This window comes from Rana temporaria, chromosome 10 (genome assembly GCF_905171775.1).
Source record: "Rana temporaria chromosome 10, aRanTem1.1, whole genome shotgun sequence".
In the NCBI taxonomy this organism is placed as follows: Eukaryota; Metazoa; Chordata; class Amphibia; order Anura; family Ranidae; genus Rana; species Rana temporaria.
This window is the reverse complement of record NC_053498.1, coordinates 126,811,624-126,837,923: the sequence shown is the minus strand read 5'-3', so window position 1 is coordinate 126,837,923 and position 26,300 is coordinate 126,811,624. Positions and strand designations below refer to the sequence as shown.

Sequence of the window (26,300 nt, the reverse complement as noted above, 5' to 3'; positions counted from 1 at the left end):
ATTGTTCTACTTTGAAGTGAGCCACTTCCCTTAGTAGTATAGGGAGGGTAACCCTACTGACCAGGACATTTTCTGATAATAGACTTGCCAGGTATTGAATTCCCCAATCATTTTGACGAACGCACATGAGAGAATAAATAAGAAGTCTCTTCTAGAAGGGAATAACTGCCTGAGTAACCCTCCTACCAAAGCCTTGCTCCTGATTTGAAAGAACGTCCAGAAAATGTGTTGAGGAAAATGAAGGGGAAAAAGTGTTTCATGACAATCCCCAGAGCTGGGAGTTTCAGCTTTGTTTTAAAATGTTTAACCTGTGAGTTTGGTCAGCGTCTATTGCAGGTTAAACAAGTCTCATTAGTAATATAATCTTACCTGCTGGTCTATTGATTTATGCTTAAATAGTTCCAAGCAGACATAAAGATGTTTATTTCCGTGGAATCCTAGAACAATTTCGCAGAATATTACATCTTTATGTCAGAAATAATTGTTTTTGAGCCCCTCCCCTGCATGAAGCCCAATTTATGGAGCTGAGGCAGCATTTCGTACCTTGCCTGCTCTCTGTTGTGAGTAAGGATGAGCTCTGTCGTGTTCGCATAGAACACGTGCAGAGCCCGCCAGGAACTGTGCACGGCGCTGCGCCAATAACAGCCAGGGAGACATTTCACGATCCCTGCAGCCGAGCATCCCTGGCTGTGATTAGCACAGCGCCGTGCACACTTCCTGGCGGGCTCTGCACGTGTTCTATGCGAACACGCCAGAGCTCATCCTTAGTTGTGAGCATGCCTGAGCTCAGTACTGTTTGTGTTCCACCTGGAGTCAAAGACCACCTCTGTCAATCACAAGTAATTAGGTGTTCATGTCCTACTGAGCAGTGGGGAGATGGGAGCGCACAGTCAACCACACTAGTTCTGCATCCGGACCACCTATCGGAATAAGACAACATGATCAATGCACTTTGTTCCCTGGGGGCAGCAAGAAAATGTTAAATGTTTGAGACTTTTTTACCTGTAAATTGCAAGCAGTGCATTTCTTGTTTTCTTTACCTTTGAGACGTCTAGATTCTGTTTACTACCCAAATGCTATATGATCCTGCCTGCATTGCTGTATACTCTGCATTCCGGGCTGATGCAAGCCAAGCAAGAAACTGGTCAAAGAGTCTTCAGATTTGAAAGTCATAGTTGGCTATTCACCTTCTTGGCATCGACCCCAGACCGCCAAGAAAAAGAAAAAAAAAACAGCAATTTGAATCTATCCTGTTTCTTCTTGCATTTTATTGCTTTTCTGCAGAACCTTTTCTGTCTCCTTATTAGTTTCCTGTTCATTTTTTCAGCTTCTTGTACCTTTTAGGATCAGGCATGATCCACTTGTACTGGGTTCATAATCTGAAGTGTTGGTTTTGTGTTGAGAGTTTTGTTATCCTTTCCTTCCATCATGTCCTTCTGCCACCTTTAAAGCCAGCGAGGTGTAATTATATGTGTTGCTGCGGGTGACTTTGTAATTATTGCAGTCACGGTTAATGAGTATCCGCTATAATGAGGAATGTCAGGCAGTAAAAGCAGCAGCAGCTAATGTCATTCACCTGAGAGCTAATGGAATTTTAACCCTGTGCTGGGATGGAGGATCTTGCATTCTGAATCCCAACGACATTGGTAAGATTTATATTGTCCTTGTTGGTAATTCACTTGTCTTTCTAGCATTACCAGGCCACAGTGAAGGCCCTAGAGAAGGAGGCAGCACATGAGAAGCAGCAGCTTGTGGAGACCCACTTAGAGCGCGTGGAGGCCATGCTGAATGATAGACGCCGCATTGCCCTGGAGAACTACCTGTCGGCCCTGCAGGCTGAGCCCCCTCGTGTGAGTGACTTTTTATTTTTAATAGTGTTTTACATAGTAATTCAGGGATAAATTGGCCAAATATGTTTTTTTTTCTTCAATAAGTCTGAATATATATATATATATATATCACTCATCTACCAAGGTGAGTTTAAAATGCCATGGTAGAGAAGTGATTAAAAGAAGAACTGCTGCAGATTTGAGCTTGGTAGCAGCTTTAAGAGCCAGCAAAGAGATTTCCAATATAAGTGATTGGTTGGCTCTTAAAGGGGTTCCTCTCCAAGTTCCCCTATGCCTCCTGCGACTGACCATGCATCACGCAGTGTCAGCTGTTGGGTTGCCTCAGAGGCATCGCTCATCATGGGACTGTCCAGGGTCTTCAGAGGCAGCTTGGGAGAAAAGATCTGGACTCGAGGCCGGTGCTTCAAAGATGGCATCTGGCCGGGAGGCCTCCAACGGGTCCCGATCCACGCATCTGGCGCTGTAAGATCGCGTCGCTATTGTTCTCCTCCCCACGAGGTACACAGGAGCCGCCGGAGGTTGTCGAGGGGTGAAGGGAGCCTGGAATGCCGTCCTGGAGTGCAGGTGAGTGGCCGATTGTGTCCAGGCGGCGAGGAACGGGATTACCGCGCGGCCATCATTGTTCATTGCTCGCGAGCACCCCTGCGATTAATGACCCTGTAAGTGACATCTATTGCACTACTTCCATGGTCACAACTGCCATTTCTCAACTAGTGCCGAGGATGCAGCTATTCAAACCCAATCTGTGCTTGACTGGCTGCATTGGAGTGAGAGACATTGAGGTTCCATTAGACCTCCAGTGTCTTCATAAACATTACCTGTTACCTGCCCATGCTATCGCATAGGGAAATTGTTAGCCCCTTTGTGATGGCAATAAAGTTAAAAGATAAATGAAAGTGATATAAAAGTCATAAAAACCTGTATATGTAAACATTAATTGCGCCTGACGTCGGGTATTGTTGCAAACGTCTGAGTGAGCGCATAATTTCAGGGCCATATTTTAAGCTTAATTCTAAACTGATCTTTATAGGTTTTCCTACAGAGAATTTGGCGTATAATAGTTTATATATATATATATATATATATATATATATATATATATATATATATATATATATATATATATATAAAATAAAAGATGGGTTTATGTTGTGTTGGTTTACACTAAAACTCATTTTGGTGTAATTTTTCTTGAAAATATGCGTTTGATAAATAACTGCAAAAATATTGTGAAATACAAATTGCAAGCACCATTTTAATCTCAATGGTCTCTGCTTTCAGAAAATATTGTACTGTTATGCCTCGTACAAAGGACCGTGAGAGCTTTTAGTCGGAAATCCCGGCCGTGTGTATGCTCCATCGCACTTTTTCCAACGGGGAAAGCTGCCGAACATAAAAATATATATTTTTTTTCGTCAAGAAAAAATCCTGGCGGGAAAACCGTTTGCCTGTATGCTGTTCCGAGGGGGGAAAAAAATGCGCTTGCTCGGAAACAATTTGGTGCATTCTCAGAAGCATTGAACTTAATTTTCTTGGCTCGTCGTGGTCTTTTACGTCACCGCGTTCTTGTCAAAAGTTCACCGGATTTTGTGTGACCGTGTGTATGCAAGACAGGCTGGAGAGGAAACGTTTTTTTTTTATCCGACGGGAAAACCGGTCGTGTGTACGGGGCATGAGAGGGATTTACAGTCATTTCTAGCAGCTTTTACCATGTTTGCAAACGGTGAAAAAAAGGGCCATTAGGCAAGTGGTAAACCAACATGGCTGCCGCCATGTGTGCACATACATAAAATTACACATTGTACAAAGAAACATATTGGCAAAGTGTTTACGTTAAGCTTCATAGGCGCGTGCGCACACACACACATTTATCATTTCTAAAGAAATATACATTATATATAAAGGAGTATCGCCACAATGTCAAATTTATTGTTGATCCATGGGCGTGTAATGCAATAAAAGCACTGATTGTCAGCTCCACCCCAGAATGAAGCCCGATTTATGGGGGGGAGCTAAAGAAGAGCTCCATGTTCTGGTTTTCTGTGTTAATATCCAAGATTACGTTGCCTCATATTGTGATCAATTGAGGCACTGGTGTTTCTTCTGAACTGAGCCCTCTACCTACTGTGGTGAATGAAGGCACTGTAGCCACCGCATCCTTCATACACCCATGTCTGAAGTAGGGGTTATACGTCTTAAACCTATCATGTGGCACTGCAGCTCTGCGCTGCAGTTGTTACTTTTTATTTTATATATTTTTTTTTATATGTGTTTGTTAGTAAAGTTATTACTTTTTGAACAGAATATGCTTTTATGTTCCTGGATTCCCTATGCACGTGGTGTTAATCAGTCTGGATCTCTTGCAGCCTCACCGTATCCTGCAGGCTTTGAAGAAGTACGTTCGCGCAGAGAACAAAGACAAGCTGCACACCATCCGTCATTATGAGCATGTTCTGACTGTGGATCCAGAGAAAGCAGCACAGATGAAGTCCCAGGTAGGAACGCATCCAAAATTGTGCAAATACGGTGTAATGCTGTTTGTGGCAACACTTCTGCTAGGAATACATATTATAGGCGTTCCTTATTGGGTGAATAGATTTCAGAGGCTGTAAAGGCATAACTGCAATGTACACAGCAGCAGAGGTTCCGGGGTGCCAGGCATTGTGTAATGCTACTATGAGGGCTGCACCATCCAGAGAAAGGCAATCTCTGATTGGTTACTTCTGTTGCGCTCGGCTCTGTAGGTTGGTGAGTATTCATCATACAATGGTGTTGAGAGCCCCGGGGTGCTGCGTGCCGCCCTGTGTGTTTGTGTAAGGAGGGTGTAATATGTCATGCAGTGACACCATCAATGGTTCTCACACAGATAATTGCAATGTCAAATGACTAGTTGTTACATTTTCTAACCCCTTAATGCTTAAAGAAATAAAATAAAAAAGTCACTCCTAAATCTAGTTTGGTTTGTGTGTGAGAATATTTCAAACCACCTTAATTCAGGCTTCTTAACAGGAGCTATTTCCATCAGACTGTAGATTGGGGGCAAAAAATGGTGTGTGTGTGTGTGTGTGTGTGTGTGTGTATGTGTAATATATATGTGTGTGTGTGTGTGTGTGTGTGTGTGTGTGTGTGTGTGTGTGTGTATATATATATATATATATATATATATATATATATATATTACACACACACACACACACATTATATATATATATATATATAATATATATATATATATATAATAAAAAATATACTTTTTTATATATATATAAATTATAATTTGTGTTTTAAATAAATACACTATATATATATATATATATATATAGTGTATTTATTTAAAACACAAATTATAATTTATATATATATAAAAAAGTATATTTTTTATTATATATATATATATATATATATATATTCCTTTTTTTTTTTTTTTATAACCATTATAAGAAACGCTGTAGAATGAAAGTTTGTTGCAATTTTTCTCTGCCTGGGGTGAATAGTGTTCAGTACAATATAGAGCTGCACGATTAATCGTTTAAAAAAAATCGCATCTCAATTCAGCTCCCCCTCACGATCTTAATCCAGCATTTCCACGATTCATGTAATGAGTGCGGAGCAGTTCCCTGTTCACAGCTATCAAACATTTCTGGCTGCTTTTTTTTTTTTTCCTTTTTTTATCACAACATTGCTCAGCTCATCAGAGAGACCTATAAAACTTTAAAAAAAATATTGTATCGTTTTAAAGATCAAAGGGATGAACTTCGGGCTGTAACCACTTGAAGACCAGGCCTTTTTCTGACACTTGGCGCTTACAAGTTAAAAATCTGTATTTTTTGCTAGAAAATTACCTAGAACCCCCCAAACATAAACAATATATATCAGAGACCCCAGAGAATAAAATGGCGGTCGTTTTTTTTATGTCAGTGTATTTGCACAGCGGTCTTTCAAACGCAATTTTTTTGGAAAAATTACACTTTTTTATTTTCAAAAAAAGGCAGGCAGATGCATGTTAAAACCAGTCACAATAATAACACCTTATTATACCGTTAACATATATATCAACCCCCCTAGGTTAAACAATAAAAATAACAGAGAAGAAACCCATAATATGTAATCTCCCATATTTAAACCTTAACTCATCAAGGATATTCCTTCCCTTCCTATACTCCTACAATCAGGGTTGCCTTAAATACACTTTAATAAAAAATAAAAATAAACAGTAAAGTTAGCCCACTTTTTTTTTGTATAATATGAAAGCTGATGTTGCGCAGATAATCGTGATATTTATTCTAAGCCAAAAAATCGTGTTTCTCATTTTATCCAGAATCATGCAGATCAACTAGACAATGATGTGAGTATACAGAACCAGTGGGCGAGTACATGTGTAAGGTTTGATTGTTAGGTCATTGTTTGGGTCAGGGATTGGGGTAATTGCTTTAATATTTAGTGTCAAGATTAAGGTTAGGTTTTGAGAAAAGTTGTATTTAAAGTAGAATTCCAGGCTAAACCTTACCAGACTTAAAAATCCTCCACCCACCTCTTAACACCTATGCTGACTAACCAGTGTAAGAAAGATGTACTTACCCGTTTTCAACCTGCTCTAGTCATCTGATCCAGCTCCCTGTGTTAGTCAGTAGCCACTGCAGGGGAGAGGAGGGACAACAGATGAGCCATGGGAGCCTAAGGGTGACATCACTTGCAGGCATTCCCTACCGTTGTGGAGCACTTTCTACCCTGCAGCTGCTGTCTGGGATCACGTGACCGGACTGCAGTAGGCTAAAAAATACAGTATCTCACAAAAGTGAGTACACCCCTCACATTTTTGTAAATATTTTATTATATCTTTTCATGTGACAACACTAAAGATATGACACTTTGCTCCAATGTGAAGTAGTGAGTGTACAGCTTGTATAACAGTGTAAGTTTGATGTCCCTTCAAAAGAACTCAACACACAGCCATTAATGTCGAAACCGCTGGCAACAAAAGTGAGTACACCCCCTAAGTGAAAATGTCCAAATTGGGCCCAATTAGCCATTTTCCCTCCCTGGTGTGTCATGTGACTCGTTAGTGTTACAAGGTCATAGGTGTGAATGGGGAGCAGGTGTATTAAATTTGGTGTTATCGCTCTCACTCTCATATTGGTCACTGGAAGTTAAACATGGCACCTCATGGCAAAGAACTCTATAACTCTCTGAGGATCTGAAAATAAGATGGCCTAGGCTATAAGAAGATTGCCAAGACCTTAAAACTGAGCTGCAGCACGGTGGCCAAGACCATACAGCGGTTTAACAGAACAGGTTCCACTCAGAACAGGCCTCGCCATGGAAGTTGAGTGCACGTGCTCAGCATCATATCCAGAAGTTGTCTTTGGGAAATAGACGTATGAGTGCTGCCAGCATTGCTGCAGAGGTTGAAGAGGAGGTCAGCCTGTCGGTACTCAGACAATATGCCTCTGCAGCAAATTGGTCGGCATGGCTGTTATCCCAGAAGGAAGCCTCTAATAAAGATGATGTGCAAGAAAGCCCGCAAACAGTTTGCTGAAGACAAGCAGACTAAGGACATGGATTACTGGGACCATGTTCTGTGGTCTGATGAGACCAAGATGAACTTATTTGGTTCAGATGGTGACAAGCGTGTGTGGCGGCAACCAGGTGAGGAGCACAAAGACAAGTATGTCTTGCCTACATTCAAGCATGGTGGTGGGAGTGCCATGGTCTGGGGCTGTATGAGGGCTGCCGGCACTGGAAGGCTACAGTTCATTGAGAGGACCATGAATGCCAACATATACTGTGACATACTAAAGCAGAGCATGATCCCCCTCCCTTCGGAGACTGGGCCGCAGGGTAGTATTCCAACATAACCCCAAACACACCTCCAAGATGACCACTGTCTTGCTAAAGAATCTGAGGGTAAAGGTGATGGACTGGCCAAGCATGTCTCCAGACATATTGAGCATCTGTGGGGGATCCTCAAACGGAAGGTGGGGGAGCGCAAGGTCTCTAACATCCACCAGCTCTGTGATGTCGTCATGGAGGAGGGGAAGAGGACTCCGGTGACAACCTGTGAAGCTCTGGTGAACTCCATGCCCAAGAGGGTTAAGGCATTGCTGGAAAATAATCGTGGCCACACAAAATATTGACACTTTGGGCCCAATTTGGACATTTTTACTTAGGGGTGTACTCACTTTTGTTGCCAGCGGTGTAGACATTAATGGCTGTGTGTTGAGCTATTTTGAGGGGACAGCAAATTTTACACTGTTATTCAAGATGTACAGTCACTACATTGTAGCAAAGTGTAATTTCTTCAGTGTTGCCGTAGAAATATTTGCCAGCACACCATGGAATGACGTAAATGGCGTCCAAACGGATGATTTATTGCATGATCACAACACAAAGAGAGTGCACCGTTTCGGAGCCACGCAGGGCCCCTTCGTCAGAAATGTGTCAGGCCTGACGAAGGGGCCCTGCGTGGCTCTGAAACGGTGCACTCTCTTTGTGTTGTGATCATGCAATAAATCATCCGTTTGGACGCCATTTACGTCATTCCATGGTGTGCTGGCAAATATTTCTACTGTTGCGTGCACCAGTATCCAGCTGGTTGTTGCTACGAGCACCCAAACCCAAGAGCTTATCCAGGAATGTGTGCGATGGGAATATGAAGTATTTCTTCAGTGTTGTCACATGAAAAGATAGAATTAGTAATTTACAAAAAGGGGTGTACTTACTTTTGTGAAATACTGTATAATGCACTGGAAATGAACAGCAATGAGCTAGATGTGCAGGTCTGAGCCCCAGAGTCCCTGTGTATTGTGCAATTATGAGTATTAGGTGAACAGAGCGTTCATGGCGGTGCTGGAGAGAGATGGCGTCCCGGCAGCCCTCCTGGTTATAAATACCGTAATCGGTTCTGTAGAATGCCTGCTCTTTGTCCTGGTGAAGGCACAGCTTCATATTACAAGGCTGGCCGTCTGTACATTTCCCAGGTATTTTTCCTATAAAATGTAAACATGTCAGGTGAGAAGCCCTCCGCCTATGTTTGTCTTTCCTCTTTGTATTGCGTACAATGGCTCCCAGTGCTGCAGGTGTTGCATGCCGCTAGCTCCCCCTAGTGGTGCAATTGCCATGACTCCAAAGCAAACTCCATTCATCTTGAGCATAAAATGGCTGCTAAGGCGTACATTATGATGTGTATCCATTGCAGTCCTGCTATACACCCAGGAAGGTCCTGTGCAGATTTCCTTTATCTTTCTGGGGTAAAATCGGTATCCTTATCTCTAAGAAAAGAGGCATGGTAGGTGCAAAGGCAGGGTCCCTCTGTGAGACCAGCAACTGCAATAATGATATTAATAGTAAAAAGTCCAAGAGCTTTGATGGAAAACTGGATGACAAAGAGTTTATTTTAAACTCAACGGTGCGAAAACAGAACTTCTCCTGTTTCACGCCAACTGAAAAAATCACCCCGCGACAACATGGACACCCCCGCCCATTCTGGGTAAAACTATCACCCCTAGCACCAAAGTCAAAATTCTTGGAGTCATCTTTGATACCTACATGACAATGGATGCACAAATGGGGTCAGTAGTCAGCGGATCCCACCATCTGCTGCGCCTACTACGCAGACTCGCCCCCATTATCCCGAAAGAAGACATCGTGGTGGGAACAATTATCAATTCCAGACTTGACTATGCAAATGCCCTCTATCTAGGACTCCCCAATTGTTTGTGCTGTGTGTAACTCTGACACACTGTATCTCCAATCATGGTAAGCAGCCTCTGACGGAGGCTCCTTACCACATGATCAGCTGTGACCAATCACAGCGTGAACCAGGAAGTGCTGGTAAATGGCTTTCCTCAATTAGCGGGGGGTCTGCGCTGATCGTCACATTGCTTATCAGCACAGCCCCCATGAGAGGTGCCCACCACAGTGCCAATCTGTGCCCACAAGTAACACCTGTCAGTACCTCCTCATCAGTGCTGCCATATATTAGTGCCCATCAGTGCAACTTTTTCAAAAATGTTGGTCTTTTTTTTAGTTTTTAGCAGGGCTGTGGAGTCGGTAGATAAATGTTCCGACTCCTCGTTTTTTTGTAACTCCGACTCCCCGACCCAGACTCCTCTGTATTAATATGCAAATGTATTTTATACATTCCTTGAAGGAAAGAAAGGCAACATACATGTCATTACCACAGGAGTTTTTATAGCCTTAGCTGAATGACAGCAGTTTTTCCAATGGTTTACAGCTTCAGTCTTGAACTATTGACCCTCCATTCCCTTCACTTATACAAGTGTCTCTAGTCCTGCAAAAAACATATTTACTTAATCCCTTATCAGTGAGAGGCTAGGTTACCCATGGGCGCTGCGTTCCCTGTAACAGCAGAACACAACACTATGGAAAGTATAAGTATTGCCGCTCCTAATTGTGCGTTGCGTGCCATATAGTGAAGCACATGAAAAGCATGCTTCTTCACGGTCACTTAACGTGTTCGTTTTGCGGTTACGTGAGACACTGCATGCATTGGTCTTTATTCTTACAGTAGAGAAGTCATTAATTATAACTTTTTGTGAATTGGGACATTTAAACTTGCTTTGCTTTTTTTTTTTTTTTTTCAATCTAAATTTAGTAGGAGTCGGAGTCGGTGCATTGTTTGCCGAATCCGACTCCAGGTACCCAAAATCTCCTCCGACTCCTCGACTCCGACTCCACAGCACTGGTTTTTAGCAAAAAAATAAAAACCACATAGGTGAACAAATACCACCAATAGAAAGCTCTATTTGTTGAAGGAAAATGATAAAAATTTAGTTTGGGTACAGTGGCGCATGACTGCACAATTGTCATTCAAAGTGCAACAGCACTGAAAGATGAAAATTGTCCTGGGCAGGAAGGGGTGAAAGTGCCCGGTATTGAAGTGGTTAATTGCCGGGAAATCTTCTGGGATCTGTGACATGTCCGAGAAGATTGCAGGGATGGAGGGGGAGAGGAGAACTTGAGCTGCCTGGGTGGCCCTAGAGGGAATGGGAGCTGGTACCTGTCAAAACTAGGTACCTGCTCCCTCCCCAAAAAAATGACATGCCAAATATGGCATGTAAGGGAGTAAGGGCTGCTTAAAAGCAGAATTCCACCTTTGGGGGGAATCCACTTTAACTAAAAGGCCGGCTTCATCCACCCGCCGGCTTCATCCACCCGCCGGCTTCATCCACCCGCCGGCTTCATCCACCCGCCGGCTTACATACAATTATACAAAATTCTAGGCATTTAACCCCTGACAAAATCTGAAGGCTCCCTGGTTGAAAAGGCTCTTCTAAGTATCCTCCTCTCTGTAGTTGTTATGGCTCCAACCCACAATGACTCTTCAAGAGGCAGATGTAAAAAACAAATTCAGTCCTCACGGGACCCATACAATCTAATCATTCAGCATCCTGACTAGCTTCAGAATCATTAAAGGGGCCATTTAAAATGAAAAGCACATACACAGATCAGTACAGTTCTCGTGTAATGGAGCCTTCCATACCCGGGAAACCTTATCTGAGTGGCCAAGTGGTGTAACCCTTTGTCTTCCCCGTACCCTTTCACTAAATCATTTAGGAGATTTGTACCTTAAATAAAAATAAATGACCTTGCATTAAATTGGTATCGGCTATCCGCTGACGCATCATTTGGGCCTTCTTGGGCGGGATCTAGGGAAATCATTAGGAAAATTGATGACGCACATACTTCCAACGGCTAGATGCTTAATTGCTGCTTAATGGAAACTTTCCTTCTACAACGGGTTAAAGAAATTTGGATCCGTGGAATATTTTACAATTAGATTGCGCAATACCCTAGTTAAAGTAGAACTATAGGTAATACTTTATTTTTTCATTTTTGTATAGAGTAATTAAGGGTATAGCCCTTGTCAGACTTTTCTTTTCTTTTTTTAGAAAAGAATCGTCATCTGTGTCCCATTGGGGAGATTTTCCCTTCACTTCCTGTCCCAGAGCCAAACAGGAAGTGGGAGGCAATTAAGGGAATTCCTTGGGGACCTCCCGCTCACCAGAACTAGTGTCCCCATTGGAAGATTTCCCCTTGGTTACTTTTCTAGGAACAACCCAAAATGTGGGTTTTTCTTTTGCTGTTTAGTTCAATAACAATGGTAAACGGGACAAAAGGGGTAAATCTCCCAAACGGGGACAAAGACCGCAGTAAAAACTGACCGGTGTTCTAATCCTTCTCCACTCTATTCAAAACGAAAACAATGGTTTTGCTTTTAGCTATACTTTAAATTTAATGCCGTTTGGGATGCCCGGGACGATTATGCACCCCTTCAAGCCCCTTAATCAGCCTCTTTTTCCTTCTTCCTTTCTGGGGCTTTGTGGTCTCCTTCTTTTTTTTTTTTTTTTTTTTTTTTTTTGTCTATTTTAAACAGTTTTTGTAATATTTTAGCTGTTACTGTGTTGTAGTGATTTCATGCTTTATGGGATAGAACACTATTTATTTATTAGTTATTTATTTATTTTTTTCTTGAGTTTTGTCTTAGTACTGTATGATTTAAAGCGGAGATCCACCCTAAAAAAAAAAAAAAAAAAAATAGCTAAAAAGGCTCAGAAATAATTTTTTATACTTGCCAGAAATGTCTGTTGCTAGGCAGATCGTCCTAATCTGCCACTTCCTATTCCGCGGTGATCTCCTCTCTTCTCCTCGCCTCCTGTGAAATGGGGCGCGCTGTCTTCTGGGACCTGTGTGTGTCCCAGGAGACACCCGCCCATTCACAAAGTGCCGCGTGACTCGCGCACGCGCAATAGGAAAACGGGCCTTGCGGCTTCACTGCCTGTTACCCTTAGTGAGGATGGCGGTGCCGACACACGATCTGAAGGACGGATCGGCCACGGGTGGCTGACATTGCGGGAACCCTGGACAGGTAAGTGTGCTTATTAAAAGTCAGCAGCTACAGTGGGGTAGATTCACTAACGATTTACGCTGGCGTATCCATAGATACGCTGCGTAAATTCAAAGCTACGCCGGCGTATCTATTTTCTGTATTCAGAAAGCTAGATACGCCGACATTAGCCTAAGATACGACTGGCATAAGTCTCTTACGCCGTCGTATCTTAGGGTGCATTCTCACGCTGGCAGATAGGTGGTGCTTCCGTAGTTGTCAGCGTAGAGTATGCAAATTACATACTTACGCCGATTCTCAAACGTACCTGCGCCCGGCGGTAGTTTTTTACGTTGTTTGCGTAAGTCGTTTTCGTCGTAACGTTGCTCCTGCTACTAGGAGGCACAGCCAATGTTAAGTATGGACGTCGTTCCTGCGTCGCGATTTGAAAATTTTACGTCGTTTGCATAAGTCGTCTGTGAATAGCGCTGGACGCCATTTACGTTCACGTTGAAACCAATGACGTCCTTGCGACGTCATTTACCGCAATGCACGTCGGGAAATTTTGGGGAAGGCGCATGCGCAGTGCGTTCGGTGCGAGAACGCGCCTAATTTAAATTATCCACGCCCCCTACCGGATCATTTGAATTACGCGCGCTTCGCCGGCCCCTTTTACGCTACGCCGCTGCAAATTACGGAGCAAGTGCTTTCTGAATACAGCACTGGCTCCTTTAAGTTGGGAGGCGTAGTGTAAATACACTACGCTGCGCCGCCGTAACTTTAGGCGGAGATACCTGAATCTACCCCAGTGTTTGTAGCTGCTGACTTTTACATCTTCTTTTTTTTTTTTTTTTTTTTTCTCAGCTGGTCCTCCGCTTGTTAATATGGGATAACCTGCTCTTGTCTTCCTGGAGTGGGTCACCCCATTTGTTATCTTCATTAAGTTGGCAGTAATGTTCAACTGCTCATAATTTTGTCACCTATGCAACTGTATAATGCATTGATTTCTAATACTCATGGTATATTGCACTGTATTTTTTTCTTTATTCTTCTTCTTTGTAACATTTGAAACCTTTTCTTTAAATAGTTTATATAAATAAAAAAAATTTTTGTAGCAGGCAACATTTGATCACATGAGTGTTTCATAGCATGGCACTGGCAGCACACATCAGTCTGGAAGACGTGTATGCCAAGCTGTCCATCAGTAGGTTTGTAAGCTCTGGTAGAGGGCTCTTGAGGCTTGCCAACTCATAGAAGGGGCCACTTCAGGCACAACCAGGAACGTATGTGGCTATCTGGGGCCTATGTATTGATGTCCTTTTTACAAGGACGAAGACCTGATTCATATGGTGACTTGGAAAAAAAATATATAGTTGCGCTTAATCCTAATCCACCCTTGAGGGGTAGCAATATGAGTACTTCCGCTAAGGAAGTATCACATGTGCACATGCAGTGTAAGAATATTATAAATGGTACCATTTATCATAAATGACCAATGAAAAAATAGTGAACAAATCAAATTCATAAATCACAAGTTTAAAAACAAAACATAAATGTAAATCACACAGTGAAAAAATGAATGGATGTCAACATATTGTGACTTATTGGTGTGTTGCATTGCAGGTGATGACCCATCTCCATGTAATTGAAGAACGAATGAACCAGAGTCTGTCCCTTCTCTACAAAGTGCCATATGTGGCCGAACAGATCCAGGACGAGATTGGTAATTGTGCTCAGTGTTGTGTGACTTCTCCATCAGTGTTTGAGGCGTGAGGCATCTCATACCTCCTATTCTCTTCCCATATAGATGAACTCCTGCAAGAGCAGAAGTCAGACATGGACCAGTTCACATCCTCTTTCTCCGAGTCGCAGGGTGACGTACGGGTGAGCTCCGAGGAAAGCGAGGAAACTCCTGTGAGAGAAGGGAAACCATATCGGCCTTTCCAGGTCAAAACATTCCCAGCAATCACTGAATCTGAAGGTATTATACAGTTTGTAGTGTACTTCAAGTTGGGGCATGCTGGGACTTGTAGCTTCACTGGAGCTGGAGAGGATGCAGATACCCTTCATAATAAAGTATTAGTAAATATACATTGATATATATTTCTAAGGGATATAATTCTGAAGAACCCTGACATGCCAGGCTTTTATTTACTACCATACTGGTGAGAATTCTACAGATTCAAGGACGGCAATATCCAGACCACCTTCCCTCTTTCTGGCTTAAATTATTATGAGAGTGGGACAAGTGGAAGTGAGGTGTTGGATTCAAGTTCTCAATAAATCAATCAGATTGTGATAAGGCACAGTGGCTCTGGTAAGGCTGCACTTAAATGTATAGAGTGCCAAACAAAAGATTTTAATATTTGTTCACCCAAAAAAATAAAAACTCTTAACGGCCAAACCATTTTGTGGGTTCAAAGTTCTCCCCTCACATACTCGCATATAAAAACATATTAATCATATATTGTTTCAATTGTTAACTTGGTGTAAGAAATAAAATAAAAAACTAGAAAGAATGTTCAGCGGATATCGACTTATGAACTTGTAGAAATATAAAAAAAAAAAACATACAAAATTCAATAAACAGAAGAAACAATAAATCTTGTATCAAAATCCAATAATACTGTAAAGAATTTTCCATTATTTAATAGTACATGATGATAAAAACCAGATCTTATGTATAATTGAATTCAGAATTTTTTGTTAAAAAATACTAATAGATAAACAATGAGGCTTGGTTCCCATCTATGCAGTAGAAAAAAAGCAAAACTTAAGAGAAAAAGCTGGGACAGCCGCACTCCAAGAACGTTCCTTTTAATAAAAATGGTCACAAAAATAACATGCCACAGCAAAAAATCAGAACACACTGACGCGTTTCGCACTGTATCTCAGTGCTTATTCATAGTAGAAAAAAAGCATAGACGTGAACGTGTCCCATAGGAAACCATGTTAAATGGACTGTAGCGCGTTTCTGATAAAAAAAACTCCCCCAGCATCTCCATGTACAGTGCAGGACTATTAACTCTGTATTGTACGTGAAGAAAGTGGTAAGCATGCGACACCAGCTGAAAGCTCTTAGAAGAGGGAAGTTCTGGACAGCCGCACACCAATAAAAACTCCTTTATTGTGCAAAATAACAAAAGTACAAACCACAGTAGGGTACAGGATAAACTGACGCGTTTCACACTCTCAACGGTGCTTGGTTCACAGCTATGACTAAGCACTGTTGAGTGTGTGAAACGCGTACGTTTTTTTTTTTTTATCCTGTACCCTGCTGTGGTTTGTACTTTTTATATTTTGCACAATAAATGGGTTTTTATTGAGTGCGGCTGTCCAGAACTTCCCTCTTCTAATCGCTATATGCTTTGCCTGCATCTGCTGCATCCACCTTGAGGAGAGTGCCATTTTCCACACATCCTCCTGGAGCAGTGATCCCTTCCCCCACCAGTTTAAAGCTCCTTAGAGATGTGGCAGCACTGGACCGGTCGTATGGATAGAAGAAGCCTGCTGGAGCCAGGAATACTGTAATCCATCTTATCACTGCATCCTTATGCCCCATACACACTATTAGATTTTCTACAGATTTTTTTCTTCAGATTTACCAAAACCATGTAGCGTCATGCTGCGTACACATGATAATTTTTCAGCATGAAAAAAGTCGTTTTTCAGCATGTCGAAAAAACGAAGTTTTCCCCAACTTCATCATTAAAACGATGTTGCCTACACACCATCGTTTTTAAAAAAATGATCCAGCAAAGCGCGGTGACGTACAACACGTACAACAGCACTATAAAAGGGAAGTTCTATTCGCCTTTGGGCTGCTTTAGCTGATTCCTTGTTAGTAAAAGACGATCTGCGCTTTTTTGTCTGTTACAGCGTGATGAATGTGCTTACTCCATTATGAACGGTAGTTTTACCAGAACGCGCACTCCCATCTCATAACTTGCTTCTGAGCATGTGCGTTTTTTTTTTTGTCGTTTAAGCCCACACACGATCATTTTTTACAACTCGAAAAACGACATAGTTTAAAACAACGTTAAAAAATGCAGCATGTTCGAATTTGGGCGTTTTTCAGAACCTGAAAAATTATGTGAAGCCCACACACTATCATTTTAAATTTCATTTTTGAGAAACAACGTTTTTTTCATGCCGTAAAATGATCGTGTGTACGCGGCATTAAGTTTTGACCTCATATTAAATGGTTTTGGTAAATCTGAAGACAAAAATCGGCAGAAAATCGAATGGGGTGTGTGTATGGGGTCTTGGACTAGACCAGTGATGGAGAACCTTGGCACCCCAGATGTTTTGGAACTACATTTCTCCCATGATGCTCATGCACTCTGCAGTGTAGGTGAGCATCATGGGAAATGTAGTTCCAAAACATCTGGGGTGCCAAGGTTCACCATCACTGGACTAGACTTGCAGCGGCGGGATGCTACCACTTCAAAGGTAGGTTTCATCCAATTACTGGAGTTCAGCTTTAAAGGGAGTTTGCGTTAAAAAAATGTATGCGTTTCACTGCATCATGTTTCTCCCTGTTTGTGGATTCATATTACAAAGTGATATTTAAAGTGCCTTGAGTCCTTGACTCCATGAAGTCAGACATGAATAGGGAACGCAATCTTGATTTCTCACTGCTGCTGATTTGGTGATCGCATCCTAAATGTAGAAGTGATGTCGGCATTCCTATAACATTGTATATAAAGTGTGTGTATTCTGTATCTCTCACCCATTTTTATTCACAGCTAGATGTATGTAGACCTCTGGACCACATTGCACTTTGTGTGGCCCCTGTGACCTCCCCCCTCCATCGCTCTGTCAGTGTGCTCTGTATATGATCGAAGGGACACTCCCACAATTCCGTGCCGCCGCCATCGCTGCCCCTACACTTACACACACATTGTGCTGCATGAACCCTCCTTCCTGCCAGAGCCACTGGAAAACTTTGAGCACAGCGGCGTGTCGCAGGGGGCGGGCACTTGACTAAGCTCACACGTGAATCCTAATGCTTCCACAAACCTTTTATTTATTTTTAATCTTTTTTTTTTCTGCTTTTCTATCTTTTTTTTTTTTTTCCCTTATTCCCCATTTCCTCACCCCTCCCCCCCTCTGTCTAGAAGCGTCACAGGACTCCTACCTGCCAGTCAGAAAAGGTTGGTTGTTCTCTCGCACTGTCCCCCATCCCATCTGTCACCTCACTTTGGTTTCCATAAGTTACCCTTTTACCGTCTGCTGAAGACAGCAATTCCAATCTTCTTCCACACAATTAAAGGGTTGGCCTACTGGAAGGTGATATTTCATTTATAGGTGGAGCTTGGTGGACTGAGGCGCCTGCTTTTGGGTACTCCAGCCAAATTTCGAACGCTCAACCCTGTGGTGTTCTCACTCACCTTGGGGTGTCTTCCCTCCTCTTGCTGATTTCTTTGTTGTTAAGTAAAATGGAAAATCCAGCAGGTAGAGGGACCCCCATAAATGATGATCAGACCCTGGAACACAGGCGGAGTTCACCCTTAATTTAAAATGTTCAGACCCAGGAACACCGAAATTCTGAATTATCACCTTCTGCCAAGACTGACCTCTCTTCCAATCTAATCAATGTTCATGGTGATCACTTGATTCTGGTTTATGGTTCTCTTTGGTGAGTTGCTGACTTCCTCCTGGTGAAGGGGTGTTATTCCTGCTCCCATTTCTTCCGTTATCATCCAATCTCTAACCATCTCTGTATGATTTAGGAGTGGGTAGACCAAGGGTGTGTTTTAATTAATCCTGAGCTGCAGCCATGTGATGAAGTGAGAGTATGTAATGCAGCATCCAGGCCGCCATCAATACCGGCTACATCTTGTGTTAGGTTTGAGGTTTAAGTTGGGGTTCAGATCCATAGCATCATATAAGAAATTATGTCATAGCCAATACAGCGGAACCTTGGATTGCGAGTAACGCGGTTAACGAGCGTTTCACAATACGAGCACTGTATTTTAAAAAATCGTAACTCGGTTTGTGAGTTTTGTCTCGCAAAACAAGCACGATTCAAGCCAAAGCGGTGTGCAGTACCGTGTTTGGCCTGAGGTTGGGGGGGGGGCGCCGGAGCGTTGCCGATTGGCACCGTTTGGAAAGGCCAGAGGACAGCTCGGCTGACCTAGGCAAATCTCAGGAACAAAGTCTGAGGTTTGCCAAGGTCAGCCGAGATGTCCTCGGGCCATTTCCGAGGCGTCCCCCACCTCTGGCCGTATGCGGTATTGCATGCCATTGAAGTCAATGCGGAACCAATTATTTTAGTTTCCATTGACTTCAATGGGGAAACTTGCTTTGATATGCGAGTACTTTGGATTACGAGCATTCTTCTGGAACGGATTATGCTTGTAATCCGAGGTTCCGCTGTAATATATGGTAATCGGAAACTCTACAAAGAAATATCAGCTGGATCTGGTCTGCGCACCGAGCTTAGGATAAATGGCAACAATATATTGCACAAGTTGCAAAGTCCAATTCTCCTGATCTCCCATGAAAATGACAGAAGTTCATCCAATAAGATTCCAGTGCATCCAGCCTTGCATCTTAGCCATAAAGAGAGGAGCGCTTCTGTACAAAAAACACAAAGTGAAGGAGCAGAGAGTACCAGCGTAGTGTAGTCCTCTTTAAAAAAAAAAAAAAAAAAAAAAAAATGCTCTTCCCTTTTGTGCATTAACATGGCAATTATTGTATTTGCAAGATCCTCTGTCTTACCGATAAGACAGAAGGAAACTCTATACAGGCTTCTGCCCATAAAGACTTTTTTTTGTATTTCTTTAGTATTTGTAAGGGACAACTACATTTAGGATCTTCTTTTAGCCTGTATTACTCCATGCTGTCATCCTATTATTAAATACAGGACACCAAAAGTGTGTGTCAGATGGCTGGCCTCTTCTATGTTGGCTTTAGTTCCTTCTTCAGGACACAGTTGTGACATGGGGATTAGCAGATGGAACCACAGTGGTTGGGAAGGTATCGGGCCTCTGCATATTAAGTGACAGGATAGATTTGAATCGGGTGACTCGAATCCAAGTTGCTGCATTACTGTTGAGATGCTCCGTCTCACACATGGCTGCTCCTCCAGGTAAAATTGGTGTTTTCCGTCAATTTCTGAATACGCCAGAATTCTGACAGCTCTTCTGCCCACCCAGGATCCGGAATGGCTGATAAGCCTCTGATCGGAGCCGAAGAGAAAATTCTCAACAGCAAGAGCAAAGCCGACAAGAAAGTGGTGAGTTTCCTCCATGCTGGACTATGACTCCTGTATAAGGTTTTAGCCTTCTGTGTATTAGGGCTTCTAAGAATACACAAAGAAGTACCCAAACCACAAAAACATTAGAAATGCTTGCTGAGATCCGGTACTCGGGCTGGGGTGTCCAACTTCCCTGGCAGAAATCCAAGGCGAGTCTTGAAGACAGCCACCCGGTAACTCCTATAAATGTTCTTATTAGCTACATCATGTAAAACTAGAGCCGTTTTAACACGTTTCGGCTATTACAGCCTTCCTCATCCCATTGAGTAAGGCTGTAATAACCGAAGGGCCCAAGCTCTGATCTTGTTTTACATAATGTAGCCAATAAAGAAAATTTTATAGGAGTTACCGGGTGGCTGGCTTCAATTATTGCCTAAGGTTTATACACTGTGTGGATAGGTGAATAGATGGACTAGTTCTCTTCATTAGGATTAAAAGTGGGTCAGTGGGATAATGGTGAAGAGAATAATAGGCTTACAGATGTATTTCTTAAACCCCTTGTAGTGAATCAGATATTGGGGCAGATGTTTTTCTGGGGATTTCTGTTTAGTACTGTATTTATCGGGGTAAAGCTTGCACCGCCGTATAGCGCGCACCCCCAACCTAGAAGGGAAATTTGAGGAAAAAATAAAATACTTACAGTTTAAATGCCCCTCATCTGTGTCTTGCCCGGCGGCCTTGTTGTCAGTCTACGGCTTCGGTGGTGTCCTCGCCGCTTCTCCTGCGCTGTTTCCGAGCCGATTCCCCCCCCCCTACCCGCGCTGTGTTTGAACGCCGCCGCCGACATATACCGAGCGCAGTACACTTGGGCACGCTCGGCTCCTCTCGCATAGGAGGCGGCGGCACAGGGCGTGACCGCGAGGGGAGCTGAGCCTGGCCGAGTGTACTGCGCTCAGTATATGTCGGCGGCAAGGTTCAAACGGAGCGCGTGTATCGCGCACCCACGATTTTACCCTTATTTTAAGGGGGGGAAAAGTGCGTGGTATACGTCGATAAATACGGTAATTACGTTGGCAATGGGATTTAATCTATAGACAGAATAAATGGACTTATAATTCACCTTTAATTTCACTCACGGAAACAAATTTTTTTTATCCCTGGGAAAGGGACTCGGCTGGGAATTAAAATGGGGGCAGCACAAATAAAGGATATCACAGAACAAGGAAAGATAAAACCATTCTGGGAGATAAAAGAAAAAAACATACAGGATATTAACGAATGGGAATATCTACAATTAAAACATCTGGTAAACTCAGTACCCTCACCTATAAGAGATGAAAAGAATTAAACCGCACCAAAAAACTATGTTCCACACAAACCCCACTAAGGCATGTGATATCAAGAGTATATCAAATCCTGATAGTTAGACCTACATGGAAAACCCTATTTTATAGAGAAATGGGAAAAAGAAATAAGCAAGAAATTTGAGGACCAACAAGTTAATAGCATCCGTACATAACACCGCAACTGATATGAATACAATTGAAATGAACTATAAATGCATTTAGAGATGGCATAAGACATCTGAAGTGATTCATAAATTTAGTAAAGATAAAACCCCATTGTGCTGGAGAGAATGGGGACAGATTGGAATATTGGCAGGAAATCCTTGAATACATTGAAGTGATAACTGGGAAAAAGGTACCTAATAGCATACAAGCTTGTCTGTTCCACGAATCAAAAGAATCAAATATAAGTTACAAGAAAACATTAATTCCACCATTGATAAATGCCGCAAAAGGACTGATACCAAAAAAAACTATAATACGATTGAATATCTATGTAGTTGTGATTAGACATGAGCACTTTTTATTGTTTCGGAAATTCAAGTTTTAGTTCCGAATTTTCAGATTTCCGAAAAGGCAAAAACGGAAAAAAACAATTTCCGAAAATTAAAAAAACATTTTTGGAAATTCTAAAAATTTGGAAATTTCCCATTTTTCGAGTTTTAAATTTTCGAACTTTAGATTTTTGAATGTTACAATTTCAAATTTCCAATTATTTTTTAATTTTCTAATTACTTAAATTCCGAATTTCAAAAATACAAATTTTTCAATTTTCGAATTTGTAATTTTCGAATTTTTTTATTCGAAAATTCTGAATTTCGAAAATCAAATTTCCATAAATCCGAAATCCGAAAAAATTTGGAAATACGATAAATGTTTAATTTGAAAATTCAGGAATTTCTAAAATTCGAAAATGTTCATAATTTTTTTTTTTTGGAATTTTCGAAAGAAAAAATTCGAAAAATTTCAAAATTCGAAAATGAAAAATTATACATTTTTGAAAAGTTCGAAAATGAAAAATTGTTTAATTCGGAATTTTGAAAATTCAAAAATTTTAAAAATGCAAAAATTCGAAAATTAAAAAAAAATAAGAATTTCCGAAATTCGGACATACGAAAATTTGGAAATTTGAAATTTGAAATTTTCTGAAGTCCATTAGGGAATGGGGGTGGGAGGGGGTGGGTACGGTTTATATTTAAATTAATTAACCACTTAAGGACAGGACCAATATGCTGCCAAATGACCCAAGGGGTTTTCACAATTTGGCACTGCGTTGCTTTAACAGACAATTGCGCGGTCGTGCGACGTGGCTCCCTAACAAAAATAGAGCGACATTTTTGAAAAAAAAAAACAATATTTTTTATTTTTTGTTATAAGAAAAATCAAATAAACTAAATTTTAGTCAAACATTTAGGCCAAAATGTATTCAGCCACATGTCTTTAGTATAAAAAAATCGCAATAAAAAAAAAAATAGCTACCTAGCGGGAACAGCGACACTAATACAGCAATCAGAAAAATTATTGCTTAGTGACACTGGCAATAGGGAGTGAAAGGGTTAACTAGGGCGGTGATCAAGGGGTTAAAACTTTATTAGGGGTGACTGTCACACTGACACTAAATGCAGTGATCAGTACATATATGATCACTGCATTCAGTGACACTGTGACAGGGGGGTGGGTGATCGGGGGGGGGGGGGGGGGTTAATGTGCCTATGTGTAGTGTGTGTCAGTGTAGTGTGGTGCAGACTCACTGTGTGATGTATTCTGTCCTCAGCGGCGGTTGAGACAGGGGGGTGGGTGATCGGGGGGGGGGGGGGGGGGGGTTAATGTGCCTATGTGTAGTGTGTGTCAGTGTAGTGTGGTGCAGACTCACTGTGTGATGTATTCTGTCCTCAGCGGCGGTTGAAAATACCGCCAAGAGGAGAGATCACATCACTTCCCTCTTCTTGTGTTTACACAGGCAGAGGAAGTGACACACGGGGGAGCGCGCGGATTGGCTGAGAGCGATCCGGAGGGGGCGGACAAAAACGAACAGCCGCCCCCTCATCCCGGATCGCTCGGACAGCCACGGGAACCGCCGCATGTACCGGGGGGGGGTCCCGATCGGACCCACGTCCAGGCAGGGACGTACAGGTACGTTGATGTGCCTGTCCGTGCCATTCTGCCGACGTATATGTACATGCGGCGGTCTGGAAGTGGTTAATAAAATTAAGTAAATGATAAATACATAAATTGGCATTTGGAATACCACAAATGATGCAAAAGTAGAGATGGAATTAATGAATAAAATCATGAGCAAGTCTCTTGCTGTGGTTGAGTCTGAAGTGGTTTTAAAAAAAGAAAAAGAAAAAAGTAATTCCATTGGCGGGAAGTTGGAAGCCTCTGGTGTGCCACCTTCAGCCTAAATGGCCGATATAATGCATAGTGGGGGTCACACAATGGGGTTGATTTACTAAAGGAAAATATACTATGCACTGAAAGTTCACTTGCTCAAGAGCTTAGTAAATGCTGTAGAGCTTCACTTTGCAAAAATACCCAATCACATGCAAGGAAAATTAACTGCATGGTTGCTTGCACATAATTGGATGATAGAAATCAGCAGAGCTTCCCCTCATATCTAGAGAAAATGCATTTGAAGTGCACAGTATATTTGCCTTTTAGTAAATCCACCTTTATGTGTTCTTTACCAGTCCCGTCTGCTCTGCACCGCTCCGTCTTCTCTCTATTTACGTGTCTGTGTTTTGTTACAGGTGATTGATGAGACCCTGGATGTTAAGGAAATGATCTTCAACGCGGAGAGAGTCAGCGGGTTGGCGGATGAGCCAGTATGTAAAAATTATCGTTTTTTTCTTTCTTTCCTTTGGCATACGAGTCACTGAAGTGGCATACATATACCACAATGCCGATGGGTGGTGGGAGCAGCTTTGCATTGAGATAAGTGATTTAAGTGTGTCCCTTTTCTCCTGTGCCTTGGTTTGCCCCACCTGTAACATGGCGAGAGAAGCACTGGATGGGCGCAGGACCTGAAGAGTTCAGTTGTGTCACCCACTAGGTTGATTCTGGGCATGTATACTCCCAGAATATCTTTCCATTTTGTAAACCCTTCTCGCCCGTAGGACATCCTGGACTCGAAGTGGAGATATCTGAATGATGCCTGCCGTTTACAGACGTCATCCAGATATCTTTCTTTTTTTAGTCTGCGATTTCCTCTAATGTAAAAGCCATCCAACGGCTGATTAGCAACTGGTTTGCATTTACAGGCAGCAGTTAGAGACGCTCCTTGACGTCACTTCTGGATCTGGCAGATGTCAACACTGCCAATTTTGTATGAGTGTGTGTGTGTATATGTATGTACAGGGGAACCTCGGATTGTGAGTAACGCGGTTAACGAGCATTTCGCAATACAAGCACTGTATTTTGACAAAATCCTAACCTGGTTTGCGAGTGTTGTCTCTCCCAAAACGAGCAGGATTCAGGCCAAAGTGGTGTGCAGTACCACATTTGGTCTGTGGTGGGGGGGGGGGGGCACCAGAGCCGTTCGGAAATGCTCGAAAAGACTCGGAAATACAGATAATGGGGTCAGATACTTCTCTCTTATCTCTGTTTTCCTGGAGCAGCGTCACACTGGGCTCCCAATGATCCACCAATATTCAATAGAAAAAACTACGGGACACAATCTCCACTGCAATATGTATGTATGCGTGTGTGTGTGTGTGTGTGTGTGTGTGTGTGTGTATATATATATATGTAGAATACACATACATACATACATACATACATACATACATACATACATACATACATACATACATATATATGTCATCACATCACAGAAACCTGACACACACACACACACACACACACACACACACATATACATATATATATATATATATATATATATATATATATATATATATATATATATATATATATATGTATATGTGTGTGTGTCAGGTTTCTGTGATGTAAAAAATTAGACTAAGCCCCCATTCACATCTAGGCGTTTTTACGCCTGTAGCGCTACGCCGCTGCCGCCAGAGGGCTGGAAACGCATTTCCCTCTATGGAGATGGTTCACATCTCCACGCCTGCCGCCTGAAAAAAGGTCCCGGACCTTTTTTTCAGGCGTCTTTCGGCGTTCGGCTAGGAGATGGGAAGCATCTCCATAGAGGGGGTCAATCTGGGGCACATCTAGGCGGACAATACCGGTGTTTTGTCGCCGCAAATCGCGGTACAAAACGCCGCTATTTGTACCGCGATTTGCGGCGAGAAAACGCCGCGATTTCGTTTGCCTAGATGTGAATGGAGCCTAAGTAATTTCAAAACTTCTTCCACCTTTTAATGTGACCTATAAGCTGCACAGCTCAGTTAAAAAACAAACAGAATTATTTTAGGGCAGGAAGTAAAACTAAAATAATGTGGTTGCATAAGTGTGCATATCCTCTTAACTGGGGGATGTAGCCGTGTTCAGAATTAAGCAATCACATTCAAACTGATGTTAAATAGGAATCGGTGCACACCTGCCATCATTTAAAGTGCCTCTAATTAACGCAAAATAAAGTTCAGCTGTTCTAGTAGGTCTTTCCTGACATTTTCTTATTCAAATCCTACGGCAAAAGCCATGGTCTGCAGAGAGCTTCCAAAGCATCAGAGAGTTCTCATTGTTAAAAGGTATCAGTCAGGAGAAGGGCGCAAAAGAATTTCCAAGGCATTAGATAAACCATGGGACACGGTGAAGACAGTCGTCATCAAGTGGAGAAAATATGGCACAACAGTGACTTTACAAAGAACTGGACGTCCCTCCAAAATTGGTGAAAAAAACAAGAAAAATATTGGCATGGGAGGCTGCCAATAGGGCCTACAGCAGCATTAAAGGAGCTTCCGGAATATCTGGCAAATACTGGCTGTGTGGTACATGTGACAACAATCTCCCATATTCTTCATATGTCTGGGCTATGGGGTTTCTTACAAAGAAAAGCATCCAAGCCCGGCTAAATTTTGCAAAACCAAGTCTAAATTCTCCCAAAAGCATGTGGGAAAATGTGTTCTGGT

At 42.1% G+C, this 26,300-nt stretch overlaps 1 protein-coding gene across 7 annotated transcripts in view; it reads left to right on the top strand.

Annotated features, from left to right (window-relative positions):
• Nucleotides 1–26,300, top strand: part of APLP2 (amyloid beta precursor like protein 2) — a 120,915-nt gene that overhangs the window by 89,571 nt on the left and 5,044 nt on the right. For 2 of the 7 annotated variants that reach the window (XM_040326235.1, XM_040326230.1), the window contains 8 exons: nucleotides 1,692–1,850; nucleotides 4,217–4,345; nucleotides 6,169–6,195; nucleotides 14,320–14,419; nucleotides 14,504–14,677; nucleotides 17,817–17,852; nucleotides 19,860–19,939; nucleotides 23,997–24,071. In XM_040326235.1, coding sequence (XP_040182169.1) covers nucleotides 1,692–1,850; nucleotides 4,217–4,345; nucleotides 6,169–6,195; nucleotides 14,320–14,419; nucleotides 14,504–14,677; nucleotides 17,817–17,852; nucleotides 19,860–19,939; nucleotides 23,997–24,071 — 780 coding nt within the window. The remainder of the gene's footprint in view (nucleotides 1–1,691; nucleotides 1,851–4,216; nucleotides 4,346–6,168; nucleotides 6,196–14,319; nucleotides 14,420–14,503; nucleotides 14,678–17,816; nucleotides 17,853–19,859; nucleotides 19,940–23,996; nucleotides 24,072–26,300) is intronic. The other 5 variants (XM_040326236.1, XM_040326231.1, XM_040326237.1 and 2 more) reach the window with 3 other exon arrangements.